Here is a 17,135-nt window from a genome sequence, read left to right as displayed (position 1 = left end):
GATATCCGAGAAACAGAGCTCCTGACAAAAGAAATAGACTGTAAAAAGACTCTGAAATAAGAGTAAATCTGCATGCTCAGGACACAGCAAGGAAACTTCTTGGCTCAAGTGGAGTGACAGGGAAGCTAATAAGAGATGAGATCTAGAGACCAAGAAAACTCTTGAGAATCCCTTGGACAGCAAGGAGATCAAACCAGTCAATCCTAAAGGAAATCAATCCTGAATATTCATTGGAGGGACTGATGCTGCGGCTGAAGTTCCAATACTTTGGACACCTGATGGGAAGAATTGACTCATTGGAAAAGACCCTGATCCTGGGAAGGATTGAAAGCAGGAGGAGAAGGAGATGACTGAGGATGAGATTGTTGGATGGCATCACCAACTCAATTGACATAAGTTTCAGCAAGCTCTGGGAGATGGTGAAGGACAGGGAAGCCTGGTATGCTGCATTCCATGGGGCTGCAAAGAGTCGGATACTTCTGCATAACTAAACAACATATATAGTAAGATTGTGTATTATCTTATAGTTTTTCATATATATATATGTAAGTACTTTAGATTTCCCTCTGAGCAAAATAGAGAGCCTGTATCAGTCAGCTTAGGCAATTTATGATGTGATGAAAGTGAAAACTGAAAGTGTTAGAGGCTCAGTCGTATCCAATTCTTTGCGGCACCATGGACTGTAGCTCACCAGGCTCCTCTGTCCCAGGAATTCTCCAGGAAAAAATACTGGAGTGTGTTGCCATTCCCTTCTCCAGGGGATCTTCCTGACTCAAGGATTGAGCCCGAGTCTCCTGCATTGACAGGTGGATTCTGTACCGTCTGAGCTACCAGGTAAGCCCTTATGATGAGTTAACAGCTCCCAAATCTCAGTGACTAGAGCAAAAAACACTTACTCCTTACTCTTATTGTATATCTGCCACTGTTTGCCTGTAGCTTACTCCAGAGGGGTTAATACAGTATCCAGTCTGATGGAGAAGCCTCTTTTTGAAATATTGGAATTGTACTAGAAAGAATAGGAACAATTTAGTCAACCATATTTGCTCTTAAAAATTCTCTCTAGAGACAGACACAAAAAACACTTTGTGCTCACATGACATTGTCCAGAGCAAGTCACATGACTGAGCCCAGTCAATAGGGTAGAGAGGGGTAATAGTCAATGATTTTTAAATATTGACATAATTTACAATATACTCATTGGATAATGTTCAGTACAGAAATAATCTGACTGGACATTTAAAAATTATATAAATTATATAAATTATAAATTATATAAATTATATAATTATAAATTATATAAATTATATAAAAAAAGAAAAGACTGCTGTGAGGAAGGCATAGAGCTTATAGAGAACTTTCTTTGTACTTACTGACTTTGCTTCACCAGTCTGAGGTCAAAGTAGAGAATAGCGGGTTTTGAGCTGCCTTCTTGCTCTCTATAGCTTAGTCGGCTTTTCTAAACGTGGTGAAAGTTTTCTGAGAGGGTAAGTAGATATTATAATGGCTAAGCTTTAAAAGGAGCACTGAAATTTGAAATAAAAAAAAATCAAAAGCCATGTACAAGAAAACAGCATCAAATCTGGATGACATTAGAAAGAAACTAAGACAAGTTAAAGCCATGTTTTTATAAACCTGTCATGTCGTACATAATAGTATGTGCATATATTTAGCTATTTAGTCATTTGAGCATCTAAAATTCTTCTGTTCCTAAACCAATGCATTTCCCATTCTTCACAGGATCATTGTAAAAGTCAGTGTGAAATGTCAGTGTGAAATGTATTCTTGCTTTCCATTATGAAACCTCATTTTATATATTAGAAATTATTATGGTAAAGTTATGCTAATAAAAGATGCTTCAGAATAAAAAATTGACCACTTTAGATTTAAAAAATCAACTTCATTGCTTGACTATCTGTCTCCTGGATTTTGATTTGCAAAGTATTTTCTTCTCTGACTATAACCAGCAAGAATGATTCAATGTAGGTAATTTAGTTGCTGTATGATCCTCAGATATTTCAGTTTCATTATCATTATTTTATGGTACCAAATATTTCAGTTTAATCCTCCCTAAAATTTGCAAATTTTGCTACATCTAATATTTTACTATTTCAGTACATAATAAATAACTATGTGTGTGTGCTTAGTCGCTCAGTCGTATCCGACTCTTTGCAACCCCATTGACTGTCATCTACCAAGTAACTCTCTGTTCATGAGATTCTCCAGGCAAGAATACTAAGATGGGTAGCCATTCCCTTCTCCAGTGGATCTTCCTGACCCAGGTATCGAACCCAGATCTCCTGTATTGCAGGCGGATTCTTTACCATCTGAGCTGCCTATGTATGTATAAATTAAAATGTGCTACTAAAAAATCTAACTGGTAGCAAAAATACAATTCCTTGATTTTTTTCCCTACCACTTACCTCACTTTTCTTTCTATTATCAATTCAGTATGCATAATTAGCTGTTATAATAGGTACATAAATGATAAGTTGAATTACTACTTCTAACTGGCAAGGAAAAAAGGAAAAGATATACCCAACTAAATGCAGAGTGCCAGAGAATAGCAAGGAGAGAAAGGAAGGTCTTCTTAAATGAATAATGCAAAGAAATAGAGGCAAATAATATAATGGGACAGACTAGAGATCTCTCCAAGAAAATTGGAAATGTTAAAAGAATATTCCATGCAAGGATGGACACAATAAAAGACAGAAATATTAAGGACCTAAGAGAAGCAGAAGAGATTAAGAGATGACAAGAATACACAGAACTACACAAGAAAGGTCTTAATGACCTGGATAACCACGATGATGTGGTTATTCCCCTAGAGTTAGATTTGTGGAGTATGAATTCAAATGGACTTTAGGAAGCATTACTACAAGCAAAGGCAGTGCAAGTGACAGAATTCCAGCTGAACTATTTAAAGTCCTAAAAAGTCATGCTGCTAAGGTGATGCTGTTAAAATGCTGCACTCAATATGTCAGCAAATTTGGAAAGCTCGGCAGCAGTCACTGGACTGGAAAAGGACAATTTTCATTCCAATATCAAAGAAGAGAAATGCCAAAGAATGTTCCAACTACAATACTATTAGGCCCATTTTACATTCTAGCAAGGTTACCCTCAAAATCCTTCAAGTTAGGCTTCAGCAGTATGTGAAACAATAACTTCCAGGTCTACAATATGGGTTTTCAAAGGGACAGAGGAAACAGAGATCAAATTGCCAACATTCATTGGATCCTCAAGAAAGCAAGGGAGTTCCAGACAAACATCTATTTCTGCTTCATTGACTATGTTAAAGACTTTGATCATGGGAATCACAACAAACTACAGAAAATTCTTAAAGAGATGAGGTAAGACCAGACCATCTTACCTGTCTCCTGAGAAACCTGTATGCAGGTAAGACACAACACTTAGAACTGGACTGAACAACTGACCCACTCAAAATTGGGAAAGAAGTACAGCAAGTCTGTAAATTTTCACCCTGCTTATTTAACTTATATGCAGAGTACATCATGCAAAATGCCAGGGTGGATGAATCACAAACTGGAATCAAGATTGCCAAAAAAGGAAAGTGAAAAAGCTGGCTTGAAATTCAACTTGAAGAAACTAAGATCATGGCATTCTGTCCCATCACTTCATGGCAAATAGAAGGAGAAAAAGTGGATGCAGTGACAGATTTTATTTTCTGTGGCTCCAAAATCACTCTGGATAGTGACTGCAGCCATGAAATCAGAAGACATTGCTCCTTGGAAGGAAAGCTACGACAAACCTAGGCACTATAATAAAAAGTAGAGACTTCACTTTGCCACCAAAGGTCTGCAGAGTCAAAACTAAGGTTTTTCTGTGAACAGATGTGATAGTTGGGCCAAAAAGAATGCTGAGCACCAAAAAACTGAATTGTGGTGTTGGAGAAAACTCTTGAGAGTCATCTGGACTGCAAGAAGATCAAACAAGTCAATCCTAAAGAAAACCAACCCTGAATATTCATTGGAAAGACTGATGCTGAAGTTGAAGCTCTAATACTTTGGCCACTGATGCAAAAAACTGACATATTGAAAAAGACCCTAACACTGGAAAAGAGTGAAGGCAAAAGAAGGTGTTGCAGAGGATAAGATGTTTAGATAATATCAATGAGCATGAATTTGAGCAAACTCCAGGAGATAGTGGAGGACAGAGGAGATTGGTATGCTACAGTCCATGGGATCACAAAGAGCTGGACATGACTTAGCGACTGAACAGCAACTAGAATGGAATAAGTTAAGACCTTTAATCATTTAAAGCCTACAGAAATAATAGGAATGACAAATATTTGTAACACTCAAAAAGACTATGAAATGTTCTTTCTCTGAAAAGTGAACTTAATGACATGCATTTTATAATATTTTGGCAAATTAATTTTAAGCAATTTCCTCTTTTAAGAAATTAGAAAAAGGTTTTGGTGTCTGGCACATCATAGTTGCAATCTATTTAAGACCAATTATTTACTTCCTGTATTGTTCTCTAGAGGGGTGGCTCTTAGATAAGCTATTTTAATGTAAATCCTAATTGTTGGAGTTTTAAGTGTAATTTTATTGATAACTCTAATTGTAGTTACTGTATTATTGTACATTTAAAACTTATTTTAGAGTCAGTGTCCTTATGTGTCCACCCTTGCATGTATGTACAAATTCTTTCATGCACATTGACACATGTTTCATGTATGCACACACACAAAACACACAAAATGGAATTTCTACATTTTGGGAAGAAAAGTATCATTGAATATGTATAAATATCAGTAAATTGAGGAAAATTTTCAGGAGGATACTCTGGATGGTTCACATTCTGACAGTCCAAGATATTCTTTCAGAAGGTGAAATAGACTAATCACACCAAACTTTACCTGATCATTTGACTGATTTTTCTTCACCAGTCAATCATTAACCCTGGATAATTTACCTCTTGAAATTAATTTTCCTGTATTGACTTCTTTTAAAAGTATTCCTTTTTAAAAAATTCTCCCATAAGGAGGAGAAATAATTCATTTTTTAATTAACCAACATCTTTCACAAATTTAATTGTTTTTTCAAAGTAGAAAAATAAACTCTGTTTTTATTTAATACTAAAATAATGAATTATTGCTACATAACCAACCTAAGTGATTTACATGGGTTGTGGGGACCAAAAATTATATTAGAAATAAATGTGGAAAAAGAAAAAAAGAAAGAAATGTGAATTGAAGTCTTGAGTTTAACTATGTGTATAATAGCCATTAATCATCATCATAAGTATTTTATTTTCTTATTTATCTTCTGAATACTACTAAAAATGATTTAAGGCTCATCTCCCACATCTTCTAATATATAAATTCGTACAAATGCCCTGCAATTGATTATTTAGAGACTGGCATATAAATTTACCAGGATTATTAGAAATTGGCTATGTTCATTAATGAAAAACTGTTCCACCTCTGACTGTGCTGTACTTTATATTTCACCAGAAATTTTAACAAATTTTCACCTTATTATAATTAACTTGTCATCACCCTGTTTACCACCATTCACATTTTCTACTTTATTCCAGATGCTGCTCCTATGTAGGCCGGCGTGGAAACGGGCCCCAGGCAATCTCTATTGGCAAGAACTGTGATAAGTTTGGAATCGTTGTTCATGAACTGGGTCACGTAATAGGCTTCTGGCATGAGCACACGCGGCCAGACAGAGATAACCATGTGACTATCATACGGGAAAACATCCAGCCAGGTGAGGGGCTGTAGCGGGCGTCGGGTTTGAGGTTGACTAAACATCTTTTAACAGGATTGTGCTGTTTACAGTGTAATTTCTTACAAAAATGTGAACTGGTTCTGTTGATATTGTGGCTCAACACTTTCCTTGATTAAAAAATACCTATTACGGTGTTGATTTGTTCCTGCAAATCAAATGATCTTATGCAATTTTTAGATTTGCTTTTTTTTTCTTAAGATTTATCTACTTTATATCTCTGATTCTTTCAAAAAAAGGTGAACCATAAATTAATATTGTTAAATTTTCAAAAAGCATTTTCTATCCTTAGTTTTATAATTTATGTTGTTGGGATTTAAAAAGGGTCCAGAGTTTGTCACAACATGTGCTGCTACCATAAAAATCTATATTATACCAGGGATGGTTTCATGAGAAAATTCCAGGGAAGTGAGAAATTTTCAGGATAGCCCAAATATTTTCTTGAGATTTTCTCTTAATCTTGACTACCCTAAAGAGAAATTCTTAAGAATGTTTCAAGTGTCAGTAGTTCAGTAGTTAATATGTATTTAAATTTAATTTCCTCTGACAGTTGATGTGTAATGATAACCTCATTTATAGTTTTGTATTTGTTTTGCCTTTCATAAATTCATAAAGATAAGTACATTTCAATTGCCCAAAGAAAAATCCTATTCTTTAGAATTGTTTTATAAGATTGTGTGTATTTCAAGCATTGTTGTTTAGTGGCTAAGTCGTTTCTGACAGTTTTTGCAACTCCATGAACTATAGCTCTTCAGGCTCCTCTGTCGTTGGGATTTCTCAGGCAAGAATATTGGAGTGAGTTTCGTTTCCTTTTCCAGGGGATCTTCCTAACCCAGTGACCAAACCTGCATCTCCCGCATTGCAGGCCATGTGTTATTTCCTTATTCATAGCCACTTTTAAGTTATTAATACAAACATTGAATTCCTAAGACTTTCCTGTAATTAACAGCATTGACCTATTTATTTGCTCACAACATATTTGTACCAATTATTTATTGAGGTACTGTTAGATATTAGAGATACTTCATGAAAATTATAGAGCTTAGTGTAGATATGTCTATATATATATAAACATTGTAAACAAGTGAGAAAATGAGCATAGTCATATGCTGAGAATACTATCAGTCCAAGCAAGGTGTGACAAAATGTGCTTTGGTAAGTCGGGAGATGTCACAAAAGAACTGAAATTTAGAAGTAAAGGGTTTCTAAGTGCAGAAAAGAGTGATGGAATATCTAACTGGAAAAAAAAAAGCATCATGATCAAAGCTACAATTACAGATAATTAGATTATTTTCATGTGCTCATAGGGCTGCATGGTAAGTTACAAGTGGGAGATTAGTTGGTAATTACCAAAGGGGATTAGATCATAAGGATTTTCTATAAGATGCAAGGAAATTTATCCTGGCTTTTATCCTAGAGATTTTATCCTCTAGCTACTGGAGAGTAATCAAAGGATTGAAAGCAGAACAAGTTAAGATTTAAAAGAAATAAAAAGAGATTTCTTTCAGCTTGTAAACATTATTAACTGAGAATGGGGATATGGGAGTGGGGAGAATGAACCTATTAGAAGCTTAAATAGTAGTTTATAAGAGGTGACTGAGTCCTCAGTTAGGGTGGTATAGACAAGAAGATGAGGAAATAACATTTCAAAACTATTTTAAGAGAAGCATTATATGAGGGATGTGAAGGAAGATCTTCAAAGTTTTATTTTTAGGCCACAGGATGAGTGATGGCACCATCAAATGAAGTAAGCTAAGAAATATGGATAAAACAAAAAGCAACATACTTTTAAGAGGGAAAAGACAAATAATAATTTCATTTGGCATATGTTTGAGTTTGAGAAGCCTTTAAATGATTGAAGTAGAGATATTTAGCAGACAAAGGAAAGGTGAATCTAGACTTTTCAGATATATATATATATATAGAAAGGAATTTGATACAGGGTTTGACTGTTTAGGAAAATGTTGGAGAAAGAAGGAAATAAGATTTCAGGCAGAATACGGGGAATACCACTATTTAAGTTGCAGTTTGTAGAAAATCTCTCAAAAGATTAAGTTTGGTCTAAGGGGTAGGAGAAAAATCAATGTGTGTAATGTTACAGGGAAGAGACCACTTCAAGAATAAAAAAGTATTCTGTAGTGTTGAAAGAGAAGTAAATAAAATCTATACTCTCAACATGGAAGACTCTTTAACTCCTGAGCAGCTATCAACGTTCATCTAATACTTTTTTATCACTGGGAGACAAAGAGGAAATAGTATTTCTGATGATTACTCCAACTACCAATTAAATGAGAAAAATTTTTCTATTAACTACAGTTATTAAGTTTCCTCTATTATGTTGACAAAATAACTTATAAAGGAAGTAACTTCCAAGAATGTTTCTTATTCTTAAAATTAAGATTCTGGTTCAACAAAAATTTACATACCTACAACAAGCAAGAAATGTATAAAAAGCATGTAAATACATAATACTTAACATAGTGCTAAACTAATTATGGCTTTTCTTTTTTGTTGTTGAGTCAATATTCAGGTTAATAGAAAAGAGTAATTTATTTAGTGAGATGTTCTGAGTATTTGGAACTCTATGCACACTTTGACACCCCTTTTTGGATTTAACAATATTCTCAACATATGACTATTCTCATTTTTCTCATTCACTTGCAATAATTTGTATGTATGAACTGTTGGCCCTTGTATTTGTAGGATTTTACATCCATAGATTCAACCAACCTTTGAATCGAAATTTCTTATTCACTGTACTAAACCATTTTATATAAAGGACTTAAGCATCCACAAATTTTGGTATCCAAGAGGTTCCTAGAACCAATCTTATGCAGATACTGAAGGCTGATTGTAATTCTAACATGAAAGAATTCATGTTGGAGAATAATCTTCAACAGATCTGTGACTTACTCAGAAACTTAAGATCAAGTGTTATTCTAGGGCAATGTCTAATAAGTGTCAACTTTAGCTTTGCATTTATATGCAAAATTAGTGACTATAGGAGCCAGTTTTGTACTAGGACTGGATTACCTTTAGATTAGTTTTAAGTCATTTTAGAACAGGCCTTCAAGAATGAGGCTTTTCATTTTTTAAAAATATTGTTTCGCATGAGTTCTGCTGGTGTTCTGTATCTCTGATTCTCTTTTCCCTTCTTTCTTGAAATAAGTCTAATTTTCTTTACAGAGTCCATGTATGGCTGTGTTCTTTTTAACCACTATGTCACATACATGGTAAATGCTCAATTATATGCTTCAGAAGGTATTACTAAAGTTGTTTCATTCCACTTTCAGAAATTTTTATGAAACATTTTGCTTTACACAAGGAGTATATTCACATATTGTACTTGGAAGTTGAAATATCCAGTAGATTATAGATTAATATTAATAAAATCAGCTCCATAGCTTTATAAACATCACACTTAGAACTGAATATACTAAAATATACTTACCATTTTTTAATGAAGGGTAGAATTATAACACTTGCTTCTATCAGAGGTTAAAGACAATGTGAAGTATTTCCTGAGAAGAGTAATAATAGCCACAGAGATTTGTTGAACATGTATCTCATTATGTGGTCTGTTAGTTCACTGAAAAGTATTTAATGTATAAATTCGTTGTAAAGGTGAACTAAAACACTTTTGGAGAAGGAAATGGAAACCCACTCCAGTATTCTTGCCTGGAGAATCCCATGGACAGAGGAGCCTGGCAGACCATGGTCCATAGGGTCGGAGAGAGTTGGACATGACTGAAGTGACTAAGCACAAAGCACTTTACTCTGGGCTGCAGATTCTACAACTTAAGGCTGATTGTTTCGTTTTAATGCTTAAGTGATTTTGGGGGGCTCGAAATCACTGCAGATGGTGACTGCAGCCATGAAATTAAAAGATGCTTGCTCCTTGAAAGAAAAGCTGTGACCAACCTCTAGACGGTACATTAAAACGCAGAGACATTACTTTGCCAACAAAGGTCCATCTAGTCAAAGCTATGTTTTTTCCAGTAGTCATGTATGGATGTGAGAGTTGGACTATAAAGAAAGCCAAGCACTAAATAACTGATGCTTTTGAACTGTGGTGTTGGAGAAGACTCTTGAGAGTCCCTTGGACTGCAGGGAGATCGAACCAATCAATCCTAAAGGAAATCAGTCCTGAATATTCATTGGAAAGACTGATGCTGAAGCTGAAATTCCAATATTTTGGCCACCTGATGCAAAGAACTGATGCACTGGAAAGACCCTGATGCTGGGAAAGATTGAAGGTGGGAGGAGAAAGGGATGACAGAGGATGGGATGGTTGAATGGCACCACCAATTCAATGGACATGAGTTTGAGTGAGCTCCAGGAGTCTGTGATGGACAAGGAAGCCTGGCATGCTGCAGTCCATGGGGTCGCAAAGAGTTGGGCAGGACTGAGCGACTGAACTGAACTGAACTGAGTATGTCAGTCTTCTTATCACTGGTATGAAAGGTATTATGCTCTGTACATCACTCAGTTTCTTCATTAGATTTTGGGAAACATTTTAATCTGATATTTTCAGATTTAGTAATCATATAGCAATTGGAATAAAATTTCAATAGTTGCATAAACATTGTAATAGTTCTGTTTTGAACTTCAACCTTGAATTTGGAATCCTAATACCTCAACTTTACATTTAGATGTTTCATAATGAGCCATGAAAACAACTTTCTTTGGCTACTGAAATTGTGAAAAATGAATCAGTGAAACCTAAACTCTATCTGAGGAAACATTTCTGGAACCACTAATGTAGATCTACACATTTAACACTATGTTTTTTTCAGATTTCAAGAAATAATATTACAATACAGATACAAAGAAGCAGTTGAGAAATCTATTAATGTGATGATATCCATAAGTTAAAATGGCAGTCATGAAAAGTAAAAAAAGAAAAATTAAATCCCAAAGCATATTCTTCTAAAAAACCTTCTGATTAGAGCCTCCTTTTCATCAAAGAGAATCTTGCTTCAATTTGAATGTAATGTTTGATTGTTTAATCTTTAGTAACAAATTCACATAGCAAACACTTGAAATGTGTGTCTATACAACATATAATATTTCCCATTGTTTTGTAGAAATCATCTAATACAAATAGGAAGATTTATTTGTCTAGGCCAATAGAGTCATAAGAGAGCTGGGAAACTCATTTGGTAAAAAGTGTAGTTTTTATAATCACAATATAGCACACAAAAAAGTCATTAAAAAAAAGAAGTATGAAGAGAAAGTAAAAGAGTATACAAAGAAAAATCCAAAGTATGCTTTTGGTAATCTAACTTTTTGCCAAAATTAACTTATTCAGTTCAGTTCAGTCGCTCAGTCATGTCCAACTCTTTGCGACCCCATGAATCGCAGCACGCCAGGCCTCCCTGTCCATCACCAACTCCCAGAGTCCACCCAAACCCATGTCCATTGAGGCAGTGATGCCATCCAACCATCTCATCCTATGCCGTCCCCATCTCCTCCTGCCCTCAATCTTTCCCAGCATCAGGGTCTTTTAAAATGAGTTACTCTTCTCATCATGAAGCCAAAGTATTTGAGTTTCAGCTTCAACATCAGTCCTTCCAATGAACACGAGTACTGATTTCCTTTAGGATGGACAGGTTGGATCTCCTTGCAGTCCAAGGGACTCTCAAGAGTCTTCTCCAACACCACAGTTCAAAAGCATCAATTCTTCTGCCCTCAGCTTTTTTTATAGTCCATCTCTCACATCCATACATGATTACTGGAAAAACCATAGGCTTGACTAGATGGACCTTTGTTGGCAAAGTAATGTCTCTGCTTTTTAATATGGTGTCTAGGTTGGTCACAGCTTTTCTTTCAAGGAGTAAGCGTCTTTTAATTTCATGGCTGCAGTCACCATCTGCAGTGATTTTGAGCCCAGAAAAAATAGTCTCTTCCTGTTTCCCCATCTATTTGCCATGAAGTGATGGGACCGGATGCCATGATCTTAGTTTTTGGCATGTGGATTTTTAAGCCAACTTTTTTTTTTTTTTTTTACACTCCTCTTCACTTTCTTTAAGAAGGTTCTTTAGTTCTTCTCTTTCTGCCATAAGGGTGGTGTCATCTGCATATCTGAGGTTATTGATATTTTTTCCTGGCAGTCTTTTTTTTTTTTTCCATTTATTTTTATTAGTTGAAGGCTAATTACTTTACAATATTGTAGTGGTTTTTGTCATACATTGACATGAATTAGCCATGGATTTACATGTATTCCCCATCCCGATCCCCCCTCCCGCCTCCCTCTCTACCTGATCCCTCTGGGTCTTCCCAGTGCACCAGGTCCGAGCACTTGTCTCATGCATACAACCTGGGCTGGTGATCTGTTTCACCCTAGATAATATACATGTTTCAATGCTGTTCTCTTGAAACATCCCACCCTCGCCTTCTCCCACAGAGTCCAAAATTCTGTTCTGTACATCTGTGTCTCTTTTTCTGTTTTGCATATAGGGTTATCATTAGCATCTTTCTAAATTCCATATATATGTGTTAGTATACTGTAATGGTCTTTATCTTTCTGGCTTACTTCCCTGTGTATAATGGACTCCAGTTTCATCCATCTAATTAGAACTGATTCAAATGAATTCTTTTTAATGGCTGAGTAATATTCCATGGTGTATATGTACCACAGCTTCCTTATCCATTCGTCTGCTGATGGGCATCTAGAACACTTTCTAACACCATACACAAAAATAAACTCAAAATGGATTAAAGATCTAAATGTAAGACCAGAAACTATAAAACTCCTAGAGGAGAACATAGGCAAAACACTCTCTGACATAAATCACAGCAGGGTCCTCTATGACCCACATCCCAGAATATTAGAAACAAAAGCAAAAATAAACAAGTGGGACCTAATGAAACTTAAAAGCTTTTGCACAACAAAGGAAACTATAAGCAAGGTGAAAAGACAGCCCTCAGATTGGGAGAAAATAATAGCAAATGAAGCAACAGACAAAGGATTAATCTCAAAAATATACAAGTAACTCCTGTAGCTCAACTCCAGAAAAATAAATGACCCAATCAAAAAGATGGGCCAAAGAACTAAACAGACATTTCTCCAAAGAATGTGACATACAGATGGCTAAAAAACACATGAAAAGATGCTCAACATCACTCCTTATCAGAGAAATGCAAATCAAAACCACAATGAGGTACCATTACACGCCAGTCAGGATGGCTGCTATCCAAAAGTCTACAAGCAATAAATGCTGGAGAGGGTGTGGAGAAAAGGGAACCCTCCTGGCAGTCTTGATTCCAGCTTGTGCGTATCTAGCCTGGCATTTCACATGATGTACTCTGCATATAAGTTATATAAGCAGGGTGACAACTTACACCTAGAGGTACTCCTTTCTCAATTTGGAACCAGTCTGTTGTTCCATATCCAGTTCTAGCTGGTGCTTCTTGACCTGCATACAGATTTCTCAGGAAGCAAGTAAGGTGGTCTGGTATTCCCATCTCTTGAAGAATTTTCCAGAATTTGTTGTGATCCACACAATCAAAGGCTTTGGCATAGTCAAAACGTGGTCCACTAGAGAAGGGAATGGCAAACCACTTCAGTGTTCTTGCCTTGAGAACCGCATGAACAGTGTGAAAACTAACTTGTTAGTGAAATTCACTAGTATTCTTTTAGGGTGATATTCACGTGCACATGGTGGCGCTGGATGTAATCTTCTGCGTGTGCTTGGGTGTTTGTGTGTAAGGACAGCGTCGTGGAGATCAGTGATCAGCTTTCGGTAGAGAGGAGTTAGAGGACTGGGAGGGTTCTGTTCTCTCTTTTTGTCTGTTAAGAGGTTTCTGAAATGTTTTCTGTGCCTGATTCTTAGGTCAAGAGTACAATTTTCTGAAGATGGAGCCTGGGGAAGTGAACTCGCTCGGAGAAAGCTATGATTTTGACAGCATCATGCATTATGCTAGGAACACCTTCTCAAGGTTGGAGTCTCAGGTTATACCTCTTGACTTTTAATTCCTTTCCTCTGTATGGCTCCTCACAAAATAGGTTCAGCATTAGAACTAGAACCACTTTTAAATATTGCTGCTGTAGAGTACAAAAAATACTTGCTTGGTATTTATAGCCAACACCAGGCATTTGAGATTTTAAAAACACATTTCTTATCAAAAATATATTCAATGTAAAAACTTAAATGGTATGAATTATTTAAATTATTTAATATTACTAATCATACAAAAGTTCAATTGAAATGATTACCAAACCAATCAGCATGTTAAATTGTCAAGCACTATTAGTAGAAATTAAGCATTTCAAGTCGAATACAGAGCTCAGTTGCTGAGTTGGAATGTTACACCTTTTCTGTGACTTGTATTTTTATTGTATATTTTCTACTGCTCAAGTACTAATTATACTTGAAAATAGCTATAGTAAAGTAATTCTCAGAAAACGTCTTAGAAAGATATTTTGCTTCATATAATTTAGAATTCTGCCATTTACTAACCTTAGAATTATTTTGTTAGTGACTGAATGCTAATTTTAAGTGTAATAAATTTGAGTTTTGATCTATTTGACTCTAAAGAAGTTATCATCAAGGCAATAGTTTCCAGGTAAGTAATATGAAACTGTTTAAGTCATCTCTTTTCCACATTTTACACCCATTTTACACTCATATGTCCATTCCACTCATTCTTTTTTTATCATTATGTGCATTTCACAGCTCATTAATATTTATGTTTAAAGGCAATGTTTCAATCTGAAACACACATTTCCCCTTATTCTGCACTCCTCTGATGTCTTCAAATGGTTGCTTTTCCATAAACCACAAGGTTCATGCAGTTTGTTGCCCCCACACCTACCTTGGTGTTGCATGACAACTAACCTTGACATATTAGTTTTCTTATTGTTTCAAAATTTGGGTATTCACTTTTCCTAAATAAACATATTCCTATAGTGAAAGAAACTGTATATATCTGTGAGAAGAATTGATCCAATTCACACTGGGTTTTTTTTTCTGATTTTAAAGAAGATGGTTATTAACTCATACATATATTGAAATAAAAATTGCAGGAGAGGAAATATTTGGCACAGTTCTCAGCCACCACCTTCAAAGTATTTGAAAGTTTTTTTATTATAACAAAGAAATCTCAATATCAATGGCAACCCACTCCAGTATTCTTGCCTGGAGAACCCCATTGACAAAGGAGCCTGGTGGGCAACAGTCTATGGGGTCTCAAAAATTCGGACACAACTGAGTGACTGAACTGAACTGATGTATATATATGTTGGAAATGTTTTATCTCCTTTTCACTCTTTTGACACACACAATATCAATGCACCATATTTTCTATTTTTAAATGCGCAATTTAATAGTATTAAGTACATTCACATTGTTGAGAAACAGATCTTCAGAAACTTTTCATCTTGTAAAGTCGAAACCCTATATCTATTCATTAAACTCTCCACTCTCCCCACCCCCACCCCAACCTCTGATAACCACTTTTCTACTTTCTGTTTCTGTGAATTTGGCTAGCTTAGGTACCAAGTAAAATCACACAATATTTATCATTCTGTGACTGTTGTTTTTTTTTCCACCTAGCATAAAACCCTTAAGGTTCATCTATGTCATAGCATGCAGCAAAATTTCCTTTCATTTTAAGGCTGAATAATATTCCACTGGATATATATTGACACTTTGTTTATTCATTCATTTGGTGATGGATATCTGAGTGCTTTCACCTCTTGGCTACTGTAAATAGTGCTACCATGAACATGTGTATGTGAATATATCTTTAAGAGCCTGTTTTCCTTTCTTTTGGATATATACAAAGAAGTGAGATTGCTGGAATGTATGGTAGTTCTATGATTTTTTTTTTTTTTTTTTGAAGAACCTCAATCAATTTTTTCATAGATGCTGCACTATTTTGCAATCCTATCAGCAGTGTATAAGGGTTCCAATCTCTCCATATCCTCACCAACATCTTTTCTATTTTTTCAAGTTTTGATAGTAGCCACCCTAATGGGTATGACATAATGTCTCATTGTGTTTTTGATTTGCATGATTAGTCATGTTGAGAATTTTTTTTTTTTGAGAATATTTTTATATGCTTGACCATTTGTATATCATCTTTGAAAAATATATATTCAAATCTTCTGCCTATTTTTAAATCAGATTACTTCATTTTTCTGTTGTTAAGTTGTAGAATTTCTTTGTGTATTCTGGTCTCTTATCGGATATATATGTATGTATACATATGTGTATATAGAGATGGTTGGATGGCATCACTGACCCAATGGACATGAGTTTGAGTAAGCTCCAGGAATTGGTAACGGACAGGGAAGCCTGGTGTGCTGCAGTCCATACAATTGCAAAGAGTCAGACACAACTGAGTGACTGAACTGAACTGATGTATATATATGTTGGAAATATTTTATCTCCTTTTCACTCTTTTGATTATTTGCTTTGCTGTGCACAAGCCTTTTAATTAAAAATGCAATACACTTACCTATTTTTGCTTTTCTTTCCTATGCTTTGGGTATCATATCCAAGAAATCATTGCTATATTCACATTGCAACAAAAAGGATAAAATATCTAGGAATAAACCTACCTAAAGAGACAAAAGACCTGTATGCAGAAAACTATAAGACACTAATGAAAGAAATCAAAGATGACACAAACTGGTGGAGAGATATATCATGTTCTTGGATTGAATCAATATTGTGAAAATGAATATACTACCCAAAGCAATCTACAGATTCAATGCAATCCTTATCAAACTACCTTTAGTATATTACACAGAACTAGAACAAAAAGTTTCACAATTTGTATGGAAACACAAAAGATCCCACATAGACAGATAAATCTTGAAGAAAGGAAAATGGAATCAACCTTCCCAACTTCAGAATATACTACAAAGCTATAATCACCAGGAGAATATGTTACTGGCACAGAAACAGAAATATAGAACAATGGAACAAGATAGAAAGCCCAGAGACAAACCCACACAGCTATAGGCACCTTATCGTTGACAAAGGAGGCAAGAATATATGATGGAGAAAAGATAGTCTCTTCAATACGTGGTGCTGGGAAAACTAGACAACTACCTGTAAAAGAATGAAATTAGAACATTTCCTAACAAAAATAAAGTCAAAATGGATTAAAGATCTAAATATAAGACCAAAATCTATAAAACTCTTAGAGGAAGACATAAGCATAACACACTTTAACATAAATCATAGCAATATCCTCTCTGACCCACCTCCTAGAGTAATGGAAGTAAAAACAAAAATAAACAAATGAGACCTAATTAAGATAAATGCTTTTCCACAATGAAGGTACTGTAAATAAGGTGAAAAGACAATCCTCAACTGGAGAAAATAATAGCAAATGAAACAACTGACAAATGATTAGTCTCTAAAA

The 17,135-nt window shown here is 35.2% G+C and overlaps 1 protein-coding gene across 3 annotated transcripts in view; it reads left to right on the top strand.

Annotated features, from left to right (window-relative positions):
- Positions 1-17,135, top strand: part of TLL1 (tolloid like 1) — a 284,429-nt gene that overhangs the window by 156,393 nt on the left and 110,901 nt on the right. For all 3 annotated transcript variants that reach the window (XM_065904757.1, XM_065904756.1, XM_065904758.1), the window contains exons 6-7: positions 5,560-5,738; positions 13,592-13,697. In XM_065904757.1, coding sequence (XP_065760829.1) covers positions 5,560-5,738; positions 13,592-13,697 — 285 coding nt within the window. The remainder of the gene's footprint in view (positions 1-5,559; positions 5,739-13,591; positions 13,698-17,135) is intronic.

Source organism: Muntiacus reevesi, chromosome 13, assembly GCF_963930625.1.
Source record: "Muntiacus reevesi chromosome 13, mMunRee1.1, whole genome shotgun sequence".
NCBI classification, from domain to species: Eukaryota; Metazoa; Chordata; class Mammalia; order Artiodactyla; family Cervidae; genus Muntiacus; species Muntiacus reevesi.
Note: the sequence above shows the minus strand (reverse complement) of the source record. Positions and strands in the feature narration are given on the sequence as shown.